Source organism: Plasmodium falciparum (genome assembly GCF_000002765.6).
Source record: "Plasmodium falciparum 3D7 genome assembly, chromosome: 8".
In the NCBI taxonomy this organism is placed as follows: Eukaryota; Apicomplexa; class Aconoidasida; order Haemosporida; family Plasmodiidae; genus Plasmodium; species Plasmodium falciparum.
Window position 1 is genome coordinate 195,989 of NC_004329.3, and position 14,012 is coordinate 210,000.

Genomic DNA, 14,012 nt, shown 5'->3' on the forward strand with positions numbered 1-14,012 from the left:
AAATATAATATAATAAAAAATATAATATAATAAAAAATATAATATAGATATTATAATACACATAGAATGGCAATATATATACATATATTATATATATATTTTTTTTTTTTTTTTTTTTTTTTTTTTTTTTTTTATATTTACTTTCGTTTTCCCCTAATGCTCTTACATACATATTGTGATACGTATACAGAAAAAAAAAAAATATATATATATATATATATATATATATATTATATATATTTATATATTTATATATTTATATATTATTTTTATTTTATTATTTTTTTTTTTATAATTTAATAATTATTAGAGCGATATTTAATTATGTTTCATAAATAACAAGTCAACATATATATATTTTTAGATATATATAATTTTAATTATTTATTTATTTTATATTATTGAAACATGACCAGAAAAAAAAAAGTTAAAAAAAAAAATAATTAAAATGTAATGACTACTTTTTATTGGTAAAAATAGAAATAAAAATAAATACATAAATATTATATATATATATATATATATATATATATTTATTTATTTTTTTTTTATTTTTTTTTTATTTTTTAAAACGTTATAGTAATTCACAAGAATGAAAAAGAAAAAGTATGTTTATCTCGAATTCAGCATCAACCGTATTACGCTTGGGAAAGTTTATTTTGAATTATTTAATGATGAGGAAATAAAAAAATCTGTTGATAATTTTTTAAGTCTATGTAAAGGCCAAGATTATCACAGTATATATTCGAATGATATTTTAAGTTATAAATATTGCAAGATCGAGAGAATAAAAAAAGGGAAATGTATAAAGAGTGGATATTTAAGAAATAAAATAAATATAAACGATGATAAAACGTATTATCTTAATAATAATAATGGTGGTGATGATGATGGTGACTATAATTCTATAGATAATATATATAATTCATTAAAAAATAAAATGAAAAATTCCAAAAAAAATAAATATGAAAAAGTAGAATGTATATATGGGAATTATTATAATAAAGAATATAGTAAAAGAAAACATACATGTGCTGGTTTATTAACCATCGTGCAAGTAGAAGATAAAAAATATTCGTCTATATTTAAAATAACTTTAAATAAAACACATACATATAATAATAAAAATATTATCATAGGACAAGTTATTAAAAATATGCATATATTAAGAGCTATAGAAATGTTACCAACATGTAATAATGGAAACCCAAAAGTTCTATTATATATTTCCGACTGCAACGAGGTAAATGAAGCATTTTTTAAAAAAGAAAAAATATCCTCAAGACAAATGTATATTAATAACATGTTTAAGATGGCAGCCCAACAATCTGTACAAAATGGTTTATCAAAAGATAATAATAATAATAATAATAATAATAATGATAATATTATTAATAATGATGATGATAATATTATTAATAATAATGATTTACTATATGAACAACAAACATATAATCATTCTTATGATAACTACACTATAGGAAACCAATCTCATGACAAATTTAAGAATGAACATATTAATGAGAAACAAAGAGGAATTATATTGTTAAATAAAATATTTCAACAAATAGATGATCATGTTAAAAATAAACACAAAATTGTAGATTATGATAATAAAAACAAAATTACGGATCATGAAAATAATTTAAAGGAAAAAAACGAAAAACATAATACTCTTCATGAGGGGAATGTAAAGAATGATTATTTTCATACAAAACAAACGAATCGTCAAAAGTATAACTATTTTAAAGAAAATGATGAAAAAGATAATCAAAATGAAAAACAGTTATCTTGTCGTATGTCCGAAAAGTATCACCTAACATCGTCATTTGATAATCATGAAAAGAATCTTAAAAAACACATGACGGAAAGGGAAAGGAAGTTACTAGAAATACAAATGAAAATTAACCAATCCAAAATATGTAATCACATGGAAGTTAAAAAAGAAAAAATGTATGAGGACAGACCAGGTCTAATAAACACTCATCGTTTTGATGAGTACACCAAATATAAATATGACAAAAATGTTAGTATAACGGATGTACATTCGAAAGGAAAAAAAAATAAAGAGACTCAGGAAGGTATAGGGTCTTTACGAGGTGAACAGAAGGAGGATATTATAAATACGGCAAATGGTAGTACAAATAATAATACATATGTTAATGATGATGATGATCATAATAATAATAATAATAATAGACGAGATAAACTCTATAATACTAGCGCATTTCACGTTAAAAAAATAATGCATAAAAAAAATAAGAAAAAAGACGATACATACGAACTAGAAAATGATACGAATTTATACAAAAAAATAAAATTTAATTTCTCAATAAACAGAAAAATATATGATGAGAAAAAAAAAATACATGGCTCAAATTTCTATAATATAAATTTATTAAATCATGAAAATACAAAAGCTAATGAATATGATAAAAATAAAGTTGTTGAATTTTGTAAAAAACAAGAAGAGTTAAGAAGTAAAATGAGTAGGAAAAGAAAAGAAAAAGAAGGAATCTTCAAAAATTATATTAATCAAAGAAATAAAATATATAATAAAAAGTTGGATCGATATTTTAATAAACATACACTTGAAATTAGAAACAAACTTGAAAACCCATCATAAAATATATTATATCATATATTAAAGCATATATTAAATTGTTATTCTTACACATATTTATGAGATGGCATATATAATTATATTAAATGGTATGGACCGTTTTTTTTTTTTTTTTTTTTTTTTTTTATAATTTTAATGATATATATGTATAATTTTTTTTATACTTTTAAATAAATATCAAAGGGTAATATATAATTTGGATTAAATGTAAAATGGATGTATATATATATATATATATATATATATATATATATATAAATATGATTATATGTTAACATAAATATTTTTACATGTTTACATTTTTATGTATATTTTTTTTTTTGTTTTTTTTCCTAATTTCTACTAATTTGAACTCAAAATAAAGGAAGCTTAAAAAAAAATTTTAAATTATATAATATAGTTATAAGTCATGTTACAAAAAAAAATAAAAAATAAATATATACATACATACATGCATACATATATATAACACATGAAGTTCATATTATGTTTTAATTTTTTTGATATGTAGCTCTATCGGTCCATATATATATATATATATATTTATTTATTTATTTATTTAAAAAAATTTACAATTTTGATTTTTGGTTTTTCCTTTTTAAAGTAAATATATTTGCTAAATCAAATGGGTTTTTAATCAAAGGAGATATTACATTTCCTACTTTGTTTGAATATTGTGGTGCTATTAATTGTTTATATGCTGACAAATCATTTATTTCTTTATTTATATTTATATTTAAAGTTTTTTCATATCCATTTTTATCATATGGATATGGTATTTTGTCTACATAATATTTATCAAACTTTTTATCTTTCTTATTATGTAGTGTTATAGTATGTAATGGTTTATTTTTTTTTGTTTCGATTATTTCTTTTTCTTTTATCATTTTATTTTTTTCTAATTCTAATAACGTATTGTAATTACACCATTCTTTTTTATTAACTTCAATATCTTTTATTTTTTCATCTTCACTTAATTCATATAATTCTTCATCTTCTTTTATATCATCATTCTTAGGATTTATATAATCTTCATAAGTATTATTTTCAAAGTTATAAACATTTATATTTTTACAATAGGATTCAAGGATGTGTTCATTGTTCACTTCATTTATAGTTTTCAAATTATTTTCAATAACTTTTGTTTTATTTTTCTTTTCTTTATCCCCCTCTCCATCTAAATTATTATTCCAATTATTACTACTACTACTACTAGTAGTATTGTTACTTTGAGATTTCTTCTTTTTTGTCTTACTACCTACTTCTATATCTTCTTTATCCTTAACATCACCTTTTAAATGTTCATTAGGACTTACATTAGTATCAGCACTTGTAATATCATCTAACAATTTCATTTCTTTATCATTATTAACATTATCATTATTAACATTATCATTATTAATATTATCATTATTAATATTATCATTATTAACATTATCGTTATTAACATTATCATTATTAACATTATCATTATTAACATTATCATTATTAACATTACCATTTTTTTCATTATCCTCTTCGTCATATCCACTTATCACGTCTGTTATATCTTCCACATCGTCAATATGCAATATGTCTGTTTTCTTCAAACTATTTACAAAATCAATATCATTTTTTAATTCCTTTTTAGCTTTCGATAATTCTTTATGACTATAATCAGAAAGTTTATTATTAGAAAATAAAATATGGCTCTCTTCGTCATTCTTTATTATTTCATCTGACGAAAAGGAATCCAACGAATTATTATCTTCATCAACATTATATTTGTTATTATTATCTTCATCAACATTATATTTGTTATTATTATCTTCATCAACATTATATTTGTTATTATTATCTTCATCAACATTATATTTGTTATTATTATCTTCATCAACATTATATTTGTTATTATTATCTTCATCAACATTATATTTGTTATTATTATCTTCATCAACATTATATTTATTATTATTATCTTCATCAACATTATATTTGTTATTATTATCTTCATCAACATTATATTTGTTATTATTATCTTCATCAACATTATATTTATTATTATTATCTTCATCAACATTATATTTGTTATTATTATTATTATCTTCATAGGTATTATCCATATTTTTTTTATTTCTGTTTTCCAATTTTTTTAATATGTCCTTTCTCCTATTATATATTTCATCATTTCTTTTATTTTCTTCTGCATTCTTAACAAACGAAAATCTTAACAAATTTCTTTTTTCAAATTCATCATATATTTTTTTTTTTCTCTTTTTATCATACAAGTCGTCATCATTTTTTATATTATCATTTGAACATTTATCCGAATAATTCATATTATCATGATCCTTTGAAGATATCTCATCAGTATCTTCTGACATGTTATCATCATCATCATCATCATTATCATCATGTATCATCATATTATTATCTTCATTAGTTTGTTCGGTTAAAGCCGTTTTTTCTATAATTTTTTTTAACATATTTTTTTCTTCTTTATTACTTTGTATACTTTTCAAGATTTCTTTTTTCAGTTGTTCATTTTTATAACGATTAAGTGTTTTTATTGTTTTTCTTTTTTTTATATTATTTAATAAATTTCTTTTTTCAGCATATTCCTTTTCATAGTTCATTAAATCTTTAACCAAATCAGGATGCTCCGAATATAACTTCTTCATAATTTTTTCTTCTTCTTTTTTTTCTTTAATCCTTAAATATTTTCTATATGATTTAGATTTTATTTTTTTTTTATAATAATTCTTTCTATTTTCTATAGATAATAAAAGTTTTAATTGAGCAATTTTCTTTAGCTCATCTCGTTTCTTTTCTTTTTCATTTTTTAATAAATCCTCTGATATATGTAACATTTTAGATTTAAGCAAATTCATTTTTATTTCCTCCTCAAAATTGTATATAGTAAAGTCCTCTTCCTTTTTATGCTCTCTCTTTATTATTTTCTTCTCCTTTTTATTATAAACCTCGTTTTGTTCACCATATCCATTTAAATGAGTCTGATCAACTTTGTGCCTTTTCAATATATTATTATTAATAATATTATCATCATTATCATCTATATACCCACTTTCTTCATGTCCATCATACATTTCAGGCTGTATTTTTTCTTTCCTTTTTAAAAATCTTTTAACTAATCTTTTGTTAACAAAATCCTCACCTTGATTTCCTCTTTTTTCTTTTTGTCGTCCAAATTCGACCTTGCTAGAGTTTTGTATAACATTATAAGCCTTGTTCATTTTATTTAACAATTTTACATTCTGCACATATCCTAATGTTGTATTAAACTTTTGTTCCTCTATAAAGGATAAGCGTTTCTTTCCTTTCTTCTTATTTTGTTCGTTCTCTAAAAAATCTAAATCTTTTTGTAGACCTTGTCCAAAGAAATTATTATTTGAATACATTAGGTCAGCGAATTCTATTTTTTCTTTGTTTTCGTTGCTTAGTTTGTACATATCGTCTTTTAAGGCATAGTATTGATATGAGTCTTGCACACTACTACTATCATCATCAACATGATGATCATCTTGGTCACCAGAATGGACAAGCTTCTTCTTAATATTATCATCATCATTATCATCATTATTATCATCATCATTATTATCATCATCATTATTATCATCATCATTATCATCATTATTATCATCATCATTATTATCATCATCATTATCATCATCATCATTATCATCATCATTATCATCATTATGGTCATCATTTTTGTGATTGCCATCGGTCGATTTTTTTTTCTTCTTTTTCTTTTTATTTACTTCCCTCTCATTATCGTTACAATTTTTTAAAAACTTCATAAAGTTTACAGATGAATATTCCTCATCACTTTTATCAGAATCATTTGTATAAGGCACATGATCATTCTCCACATTATTAACGTTTTCTATAATCCTTTCTTCATTATCTATTATTATTTCATCTTCATCCATAACTACACCTATATAATTTTTATCCTTTTCATAATTTTGATTTTTCATTTTTTTTTTTTTCTTTTTGACCATTGTGTCTTTCATACACTTTTTTGATTTTTTCATATATAAATTTGTTATGTCCTCATCAAATTTATCATCAGAAGAGATAATTTTGTTACCCTTCTTGTGTTTTATAGTACCATCATCTTTATCATATTTATTTTTCATTTTTTGAATTTTCATTTTATTTTTTTTATCTTTTAACAATTTCTTATTTTTGATAGATAAAATATTCTTATTGTTTGACTCATATAAACTTAACGATTCCTTAGTATTTTTTAATTTTTCTGTTTTTTTTTTTTTCCTTCTTTTTATATCTTCATCATAATTCATTTTTAAAGGTCCTATAATTAATAATACCAACCTTTAAAAAGAATAATATCCTAAGGGAGAATGCTTATTTTTTTTTTTTTTATATTTTATTTAATTGTATTGTATTTTATTCTATTTTATTCAAATTTTTTTTTTTTTTTGCATAATTATAACAAGGTAATATAATATAAACAAAATAATGATATATAAATAAATAAATAAATATATATAAATATATATAAATATATATATATATATAAATACCTTATATATATTTATTTTATACAGTGACAAAATAAAAGTTACTGTTGTATAATATGCTGTGATTATTTAATTTTTTATTAATTAGTTATTTTTATTATTACAACAAAAAAATTCTTTTTCAAACATCCAAAAGGAAAGAAAAAAAAAAAAATATACATATAAATATATTATATATATATATATATATATATAAGTTTACTTTTCTATATATTTAATTTTATGGATTTATCTTATTACTAAAGTTTATTAATTAAAATATAAATTTCTTGTAATTATAGGATATATATATATATATATATATATATATATATATATATTTATTTATATTAATGTTCCATATACAAATTAAATCAGAATAATATTTTTTCTTTATTTAATTTTTTTTTTTTTTTTCCATACTTACAATTAATTAATACCATATCATATATTTATAATATATATATTGTATATTGTATATTATATATTATATATGGTAATATATGAAAAAAAATATATTAATATATTAATATATATATATATATATATATATATATATATATATATATTATAATGTAACATATTTAATTTTATGCATTTCTTTTTTCCTTTTACTACAAATAATTTTTAAATCAATAAAAATATAAAAATCAAAAGAATTGGTTTGTAGTTATATTTATATATACTCAAAAAAAAAAAAAAAAAATAATAAATAAAAAAAATAATAAAATATAATAAAATAAACATAAAATATTCTACCATAATGCTGTATATTATATTATTACGATATGATCTAAGTTGTATATTCTTTTAGGCACATAATAATTTTTGCAACACTTTAAAAAAATGTTTATAAAAAAAACAACATAAGATAAAAGTATATTCAATATTTTGTTTATAATATATATATATATATATATATTTATATGTTATTCTTTTTATTTCAAAAGATACAAATTATATTTTTTTTTTTTTTTTTATGAATGTTATGTGCGGACAAGAAAAAAAAAAAAATACTAATAATAAAAAATAAATAAATAAATAAATAAATATATATATATATATATATATATATATATACATACATATATTTTTTTTTTTTATTAGTTAGAATTTATTAGTCTTAACGAATCCTGTAATGCTTTTGTATAATGATTTACGGCTTGTACGATATCATCATCTGCTGCTTCTCTTGCTTGGGATTCCATAATCAGCCCATTTTTTATTGTTGCTATTTCTTCTAGTACAAAATTTTGAAAGTTCTCATTTTTTCCTTTCTTCTCTCGTTTTATTTCTTCGATGTATGATATGATTTCTTGGTACTTGCTATCCCTTATATTCTAAAAAAAAAAAAAAAAAAATATATATATATATATATATATATATATATATATAAAACTGCACATATATGTTGATTATAAAAAAAAACATAAATGTTTATATTAACATATATTTGCACACACACATACACCACAAAGGAAGATTTATTATATATATATATATGTATATATTTATACATACATTTATTTTTTTTTATTTTTTTTTATTTTTTTATATTTTTTTTTATTTTTTACCTTCTCCGTGTCTATTTTTGCCTCGTTTTTTTTTTCAATTTCTTCGAGCTTTTTACAAATATTATTTTCCTTTTCCTTGTTATGGATCTTTTCTTGTTGAAAGTTGGATTGGAGGGTTGCAAATTCTTTTGCTATATTATTATTTTTTTTTTCTAAAGATTGTATACATTTAACTTTTTCATTTTCTATATTGGAACTAATATTATTGATTTTTTCATTCAAAACTTTTATAGCATTTTCTATTTCATATACTTTGTCATGTACCACATTTTCTATTTTTTCTTGTACTTTTAAAATTTCCGATGAAAATATATTTTGAATATTTCTATTATGTTCTATTCTTTTTTTTATTTCATTATTTAAATTTTTTTCAAGTTTATTAATAGCCTCTCTAATTATATAAATTTTTTCTTTTTCGACATTTTTTTTTTGTAAAATTTCATTCTTTATTTCTTTTTCAAATCCTTCAATTTTTTCACATAATCTTTTTATTTTTATCTTAGTATTGTTGTTTATACATTTCTCATTAATATCAAGAGTTTTTTTAACTCCCTGATTAAATAACATATTTTCATTCTTTTCATATTCCATGTTACTGCTTTTCTTTGAATTATATACAAGATTTGTCTTCTTAGCATTGGATCCTTTATCCATGTTTATCTTTTTAGAATTAAAAAATATTTCTTCGTTATTAAAAATAAGATCATTATTATTTCGCACGTTGTTCAGGCTCGCCATACTGTTTATATGGTTCAGATGTTTCATGTTGGTAAGATGTGTGGATTGGTTATTATAATGTGTGTTATTAACATTGCTCATATTATTCACATGGTTTACATCACCCATATGATTCATATGATTTATATGATTTGTATTATCCATATGATTTATATGATTTGTATTATCCATATGATTTATATGATTTGTATTATCCATATGATTTGTATGATTTGTATTATCCATATGATTTGTATTACTCGTATTATTAAATTTATTCATCTTATTTATGTTATATGCATGATTTATATTATCCATACTATTAACATGACTAACATTATTCATATTCATTTTAACATAATTTTTATTTACTTTTTCAGAAAAAGGTTTATTCATTTTATTATAGTCACAAAAATTCATTATATTATTTCTTGTAAGGTTAAGAGAATTATTCATATTTTTTTCAAAAAAGTTATTTTCTAATTCGTATGAAAAATTATATAGTTTTGAATAAGTTTCTTTTTCTTTTTCTTCTTTTTCTTCTTCTTCTCCTTTTTCTTCTTCTTTTTCTTCTTCTTGGTCTTCTTTTTTTTGTTCCTTTTGTTCTTTTTTATTTTCTTTATATTCTAAATTTTTTTGATATACTTGTCGTGTTATTTCTGTTTCTTCTCCTTCTACGTCTAAGTCTACTTCTTCCTTTTCTTGTATTTCTTTTTCCTGTTCTTTTATATATTGCTGATTACTCTTATTATATAATTTATGAACCTTATACAATTCACTTTTATTCTTTATATATACGTTATTAAGTTCCTTATTTTTTTTTTTATACTTTGTTGATTTTTTCTTCTTATTCAAATTTTTCTCCTCGATATTTATATTATGAGAAGCTACAAAATTATTACTACTATACTCTTCAGTGTTTTGAGAAAGGTTACTACTGTTTTCATAAAACGAATTTTCTTTTCTTTGTTTATTATAGGTATTATTTATATCTCCTAAAAAATCTTTATCTTTATTATATAGCTCTTCAAATTCAGATGTATACACAAAAGAATTTATATTACATTTATTATTATTTATATTATCTTTTTTTTCTTCGCAAGATGACAAATGATTATTATTGAAACTCTTTATGCTTTCTTTATATATCAAAAAACTATCGTCCCTTTTCTTAAATGTCTCTGGATCTTTTTTCTTATTATTATTATTATGATTCTCTTTATTATAAAACATTATAAAATAATGTACTATACAAAGATGATAATCAATATATATATATATATACATATATATATATATATAGATATATTCACGTGATCATTTTACAATGCACAAAAAATTAATATAAATATAAAAATAAAAATAAAAATAGGAAAGAGAAAGAGAAAAAAAAAAAAGAAAGAGAAAGAAAGAAATGTACAAATACGTACACACATATATATATATATATATATATATATATATATATATATGCCTTTAAATTTAGATCTTTAATTATATATCTGGTACCATAGAAATATTATATCAAGTGTCTATAGAAAAAAAACGTTTATAATAAAATGTATAACCGAGATATAAACACACTCCAAGGGTTTCAAAAATATTATTATAATAAACAATACACAAAAAAAAAAAAAAAAAAAAAAAAAAAAAAAGACGAAAAAAGGAATAAAAGAGAAGAAAAGAAAAGAATTATATTAAATGAAAAAGGATGAATAAGATATGTTTATATATATATATTATATACAGATATATAATTATAATATTAGATGACTACATATATATATATATATATATATATTTATTTATTTATTTTATTTTTTAAATATATTAAAAAAATTAACCTTTGAACTCAAGCTTTAATAATGAAATATAAAAAAAAAAATTATATCGTCCTGTATATACCATATGCATGGTACACATTTACAACAAAAAAAAAAAAAAAAATAATAAAAAATAAAAATATAATATAATATAATATAAAATACAAAACATATATACAATGTAATATATTAAATAAATCAAAATGATATATATTTAATATACATATTTATAATATAACTAAGTAAATATACAGAAATAAGGAGATAATAAATGTGTATTATATATTTGTATAACCAAAAAAAAAAATATATATATATATATTATTTTCCATGAAAAAAATTTATTAATATGTATGTATATATGTATATATGTTTTGAATAAAAATTTATTGAAGAGAATATTTTAACATATTTCAAAAAAAAGAAAAGAAAAGAAAAGAATATATTACCCTTAAGGATAATACTTATATTTATATATAATAAAGAGAATATATTTTTAAGTTAACATATTGTATTTTATTTTCCTTTTTCACATCACCCTTAAATATTAATAAAAAAAAAAAAAAAAATATATATATATATATATATATATTCCTAATACTGTCTGCAGATATGGTGCATTTGTAAGATCTTACAAAGTGTATATTATATATATATATATATATTTTTTTTTTTTTTTTTTTTTATGAAAATGAAAAGTTCCCTTGAACCCTACAACCACATTAAAAAAAAAGAAATATAAAAAAATTAAATAGTAAATCGACACATACGTACATACATTTATATATATATATTATATATTTTTTAAAATGTATATTTTATTAGTATCTTCTGAAAGTAGAATGATGACATATTCATATAAAAAGGTTTATATGACATAGGATCACAGTATATATACAATCTTTTTTTTTTTTTTTTTTTTTTTTAAACAATTTCCCTGATAATAAGATAAGCTTAAATCTTCTAAAATACTTTAAAATATCGTTGATTTTTCAAATTATATTTATATAAGAAATAAGCCTGCTTGTATCTTATACTTAATATAATAAATAAATAAAATTATATATATATATATATATATAATAATATTAATTATTATTATTATTATTATTTTCTTTGCTCAAAATATATGAAAAAATAAATGCAAAAAAATCATTTTATTAATCATGTTTTATTCATAAGGGAAAAATATCTTTATCATGAATCTAAACGTTAATATAGAAACTGTAGGGAAATTATCAGAGCATAAAGGTATACAAAATATACTCATATATTAAAAATTTATTTGTAAATAAAATTAATGTTCATCCTTATAACAATTTTTTTTCTATGTGGGGAAAATGAAAGAAGAAAAAATCATAATATATATATGTATATATTTTTTTTTCTGAGGATAATATGGCCCATTGTTATTCCCCTTGCGATTAAAATATTGAATATTAAGTTTATCATATATATGTTATGTGTCATATATACATATATATATTATATTATTTTATTTTCTATTCAGCGTGTATTACAAAAATAATATTTAGCGATGATGAAAATTATATTCTTAGCTCAAGCCTAGATAATAAAGTGTGTCTATGGAATGTAAACACTCATTTACATATCAACACTTATAAAGGTATATTTTATAAAAATTTTATGACATTAAAACAACAAATCTAATTATAAAATATTTGTATATGTATTTTTTTCATTTATTTACATATTATTAGATGTTCATAAAAAGGGAATAAATGACATAGCTCTTTTTCGTGACAACACGAAATTTTTTTCAGCAGGTACAAAAGGGTTTCTACCATATATATATATATGACACGTATATTATATTATATTATATTATATTATATATATATATATATATATATTTTTTTTTTTTTTATTTTTCTAAGGGAATGATTTATATGTTTATTTGTGGGATACGCTATCAAACAAGATATTGAACAGGATTAACGTAAATGGTTATAAAAAAAAATAAATATAAATATTTTCGTACATTATAAGCTTGATTATATATATGTATATATTTTTTATGTAGACAAAATAAATGTAATAAGATTAAGTACGAATGAAAAATTACTCTTCTGCAGTAAAAATAATGCCGTTAATATTTATGACTTTAGAGAAAGGGATTTCAAAAAAAAAAATAATCCATTACAAATATTTAATGAAGCAAAAGATTGGATATCAGAGTAATTAAAAAATAAATAATTATATAATTGAATAATATAATATTCTCATATATACATGTATATGCGTGTTTTTTTTTTTTTTTTTTTCTCTTATATCAGTTTTATTGTTGACGATTTTGAAGTATACACATGCAGCATCGATAATATACTTAGAATTTACGACTTAAGGATGGGGAAATTAATGAGTTATGATATGAAATCATCAATTTTAAGTATTGACATAACAAATGACAAGAATTATTTTTGTGTCAATTTGATTGACAATACTATAAAACTCGTGGAGAAAAATAGTGGTAATAAATAAATAAATAAATATATATATATATATATATATATATATATATATATATATATATATACATATATATATATATTTTTTTTTTTATAATTCTGTAGGAACCGTTCTAGGGTTATATAAAGGAGATATAAATAACAAACATAAAAGAAATATCAAGTTGGACACGAAAAACAAATATATTTTTTCCTGTTCACATAAAAACGAAATAGTAGTTTACGATATTGTCAGAAGTAATACAATTAACAACACAATT

General features: G+C 19.5%; 4 protein-coding genes across 4 annotated transcripts in view; 2 read left to right on the forward strand and 2 right to left on the reverse strand.

The window, feature by feature from the left end:
• Positions 1-592: 592 nt before the first annotated feature.
• On the forward strand, positions 593-2,626 carry PF3D7_0803000 (peptidyl-prolyl cis-trans isomerase; the record flags this gene model as incomplete). The annotated part of the gene is made up of 1 exon (XM_001349448.1): positions 593-2,626. The coding sequence occupies one exon, from the start codon at positions 593-595 to the stop codon at positions 2,624-2,626; it is 2,034 nt and encodes a 677-aa protein (XP_001349484.1).
• A 566-nt stretch (positions 2,627-3,192) lies between these two features.
• On the reverse strand, positions 3,193-6,930 carry PF3D7_0803100 (U3 small nucleolar RNA-associated protein 14, putative; the record flags this gene model as incomplete). Its single annotated transcript, XM_001349447.1, has 1 exon — positions 3,193-6,930. One exon carries the CDS (start codon positions 6,928-6,930, stop codon positions 3,193-3,195), a length of 3,738 nt encoding a protein of 1,245 aa, XP_001349483.1.
• A 1,322-nt stretch (positions 6,931-8,252) lies between these two features.
• On the reverse strand, positions 8,253-10,673 carry PF3D7_0803200 (filament assembling protein, putative; the record flags this gene model as incomplete). Its single annotated transcript, XM_001349446.1, has 2 exons — positions 8,253-8,489; positions 8,724-10,673. 2 exons carry the CDS (start codon positions 10,671-10,673, stop codon positions 8,253-8,255), a joined length of 2,187 nt encoding a protein of 728 aa, XP_001349482.1.
• Positions 10,674-12,462: 1,789 nt separating this feature from the next.
• PF3D7_0803300 (mitogen-activated protein kinase organizer 1, putative) overlaps positions 12,463-14,012 on the forward strand; it is a gene marked incomplete at both ends in the record, with an annotated part of 1,841 nt that continues 291 nt past the window's right edge. The window contains 7 exons of the mRNA XM_001349445.1: positions 12,463-12,514; positions 12,774-12,890; positions 12,985-13,050; positions 13,162-13,230; positions 13,308-13,461; positions 13,561-13,754; positions 13,858-14,012. The exon at positions 13,858-14,012 is cut by the window's right edge and continues 291 nt beyond it. Coding sequence (XP_001349481.1) covers positions 12,463-12,514; positions 12,774-12,890; positions 12,985-13,050; positions 13,162-13,230; positions 13,308-13,461; positions 13,561-13,754; positions 13,858-14,012 — 807 coding nt within the window. The remainder of the gene's footprint in view (positions 12,515-12,773; positions 12,891-12,984; positions 13,051-13,161; positions 13,231-13,307; positions 13,462-13,560; positions 13,755-13,857) is intronic.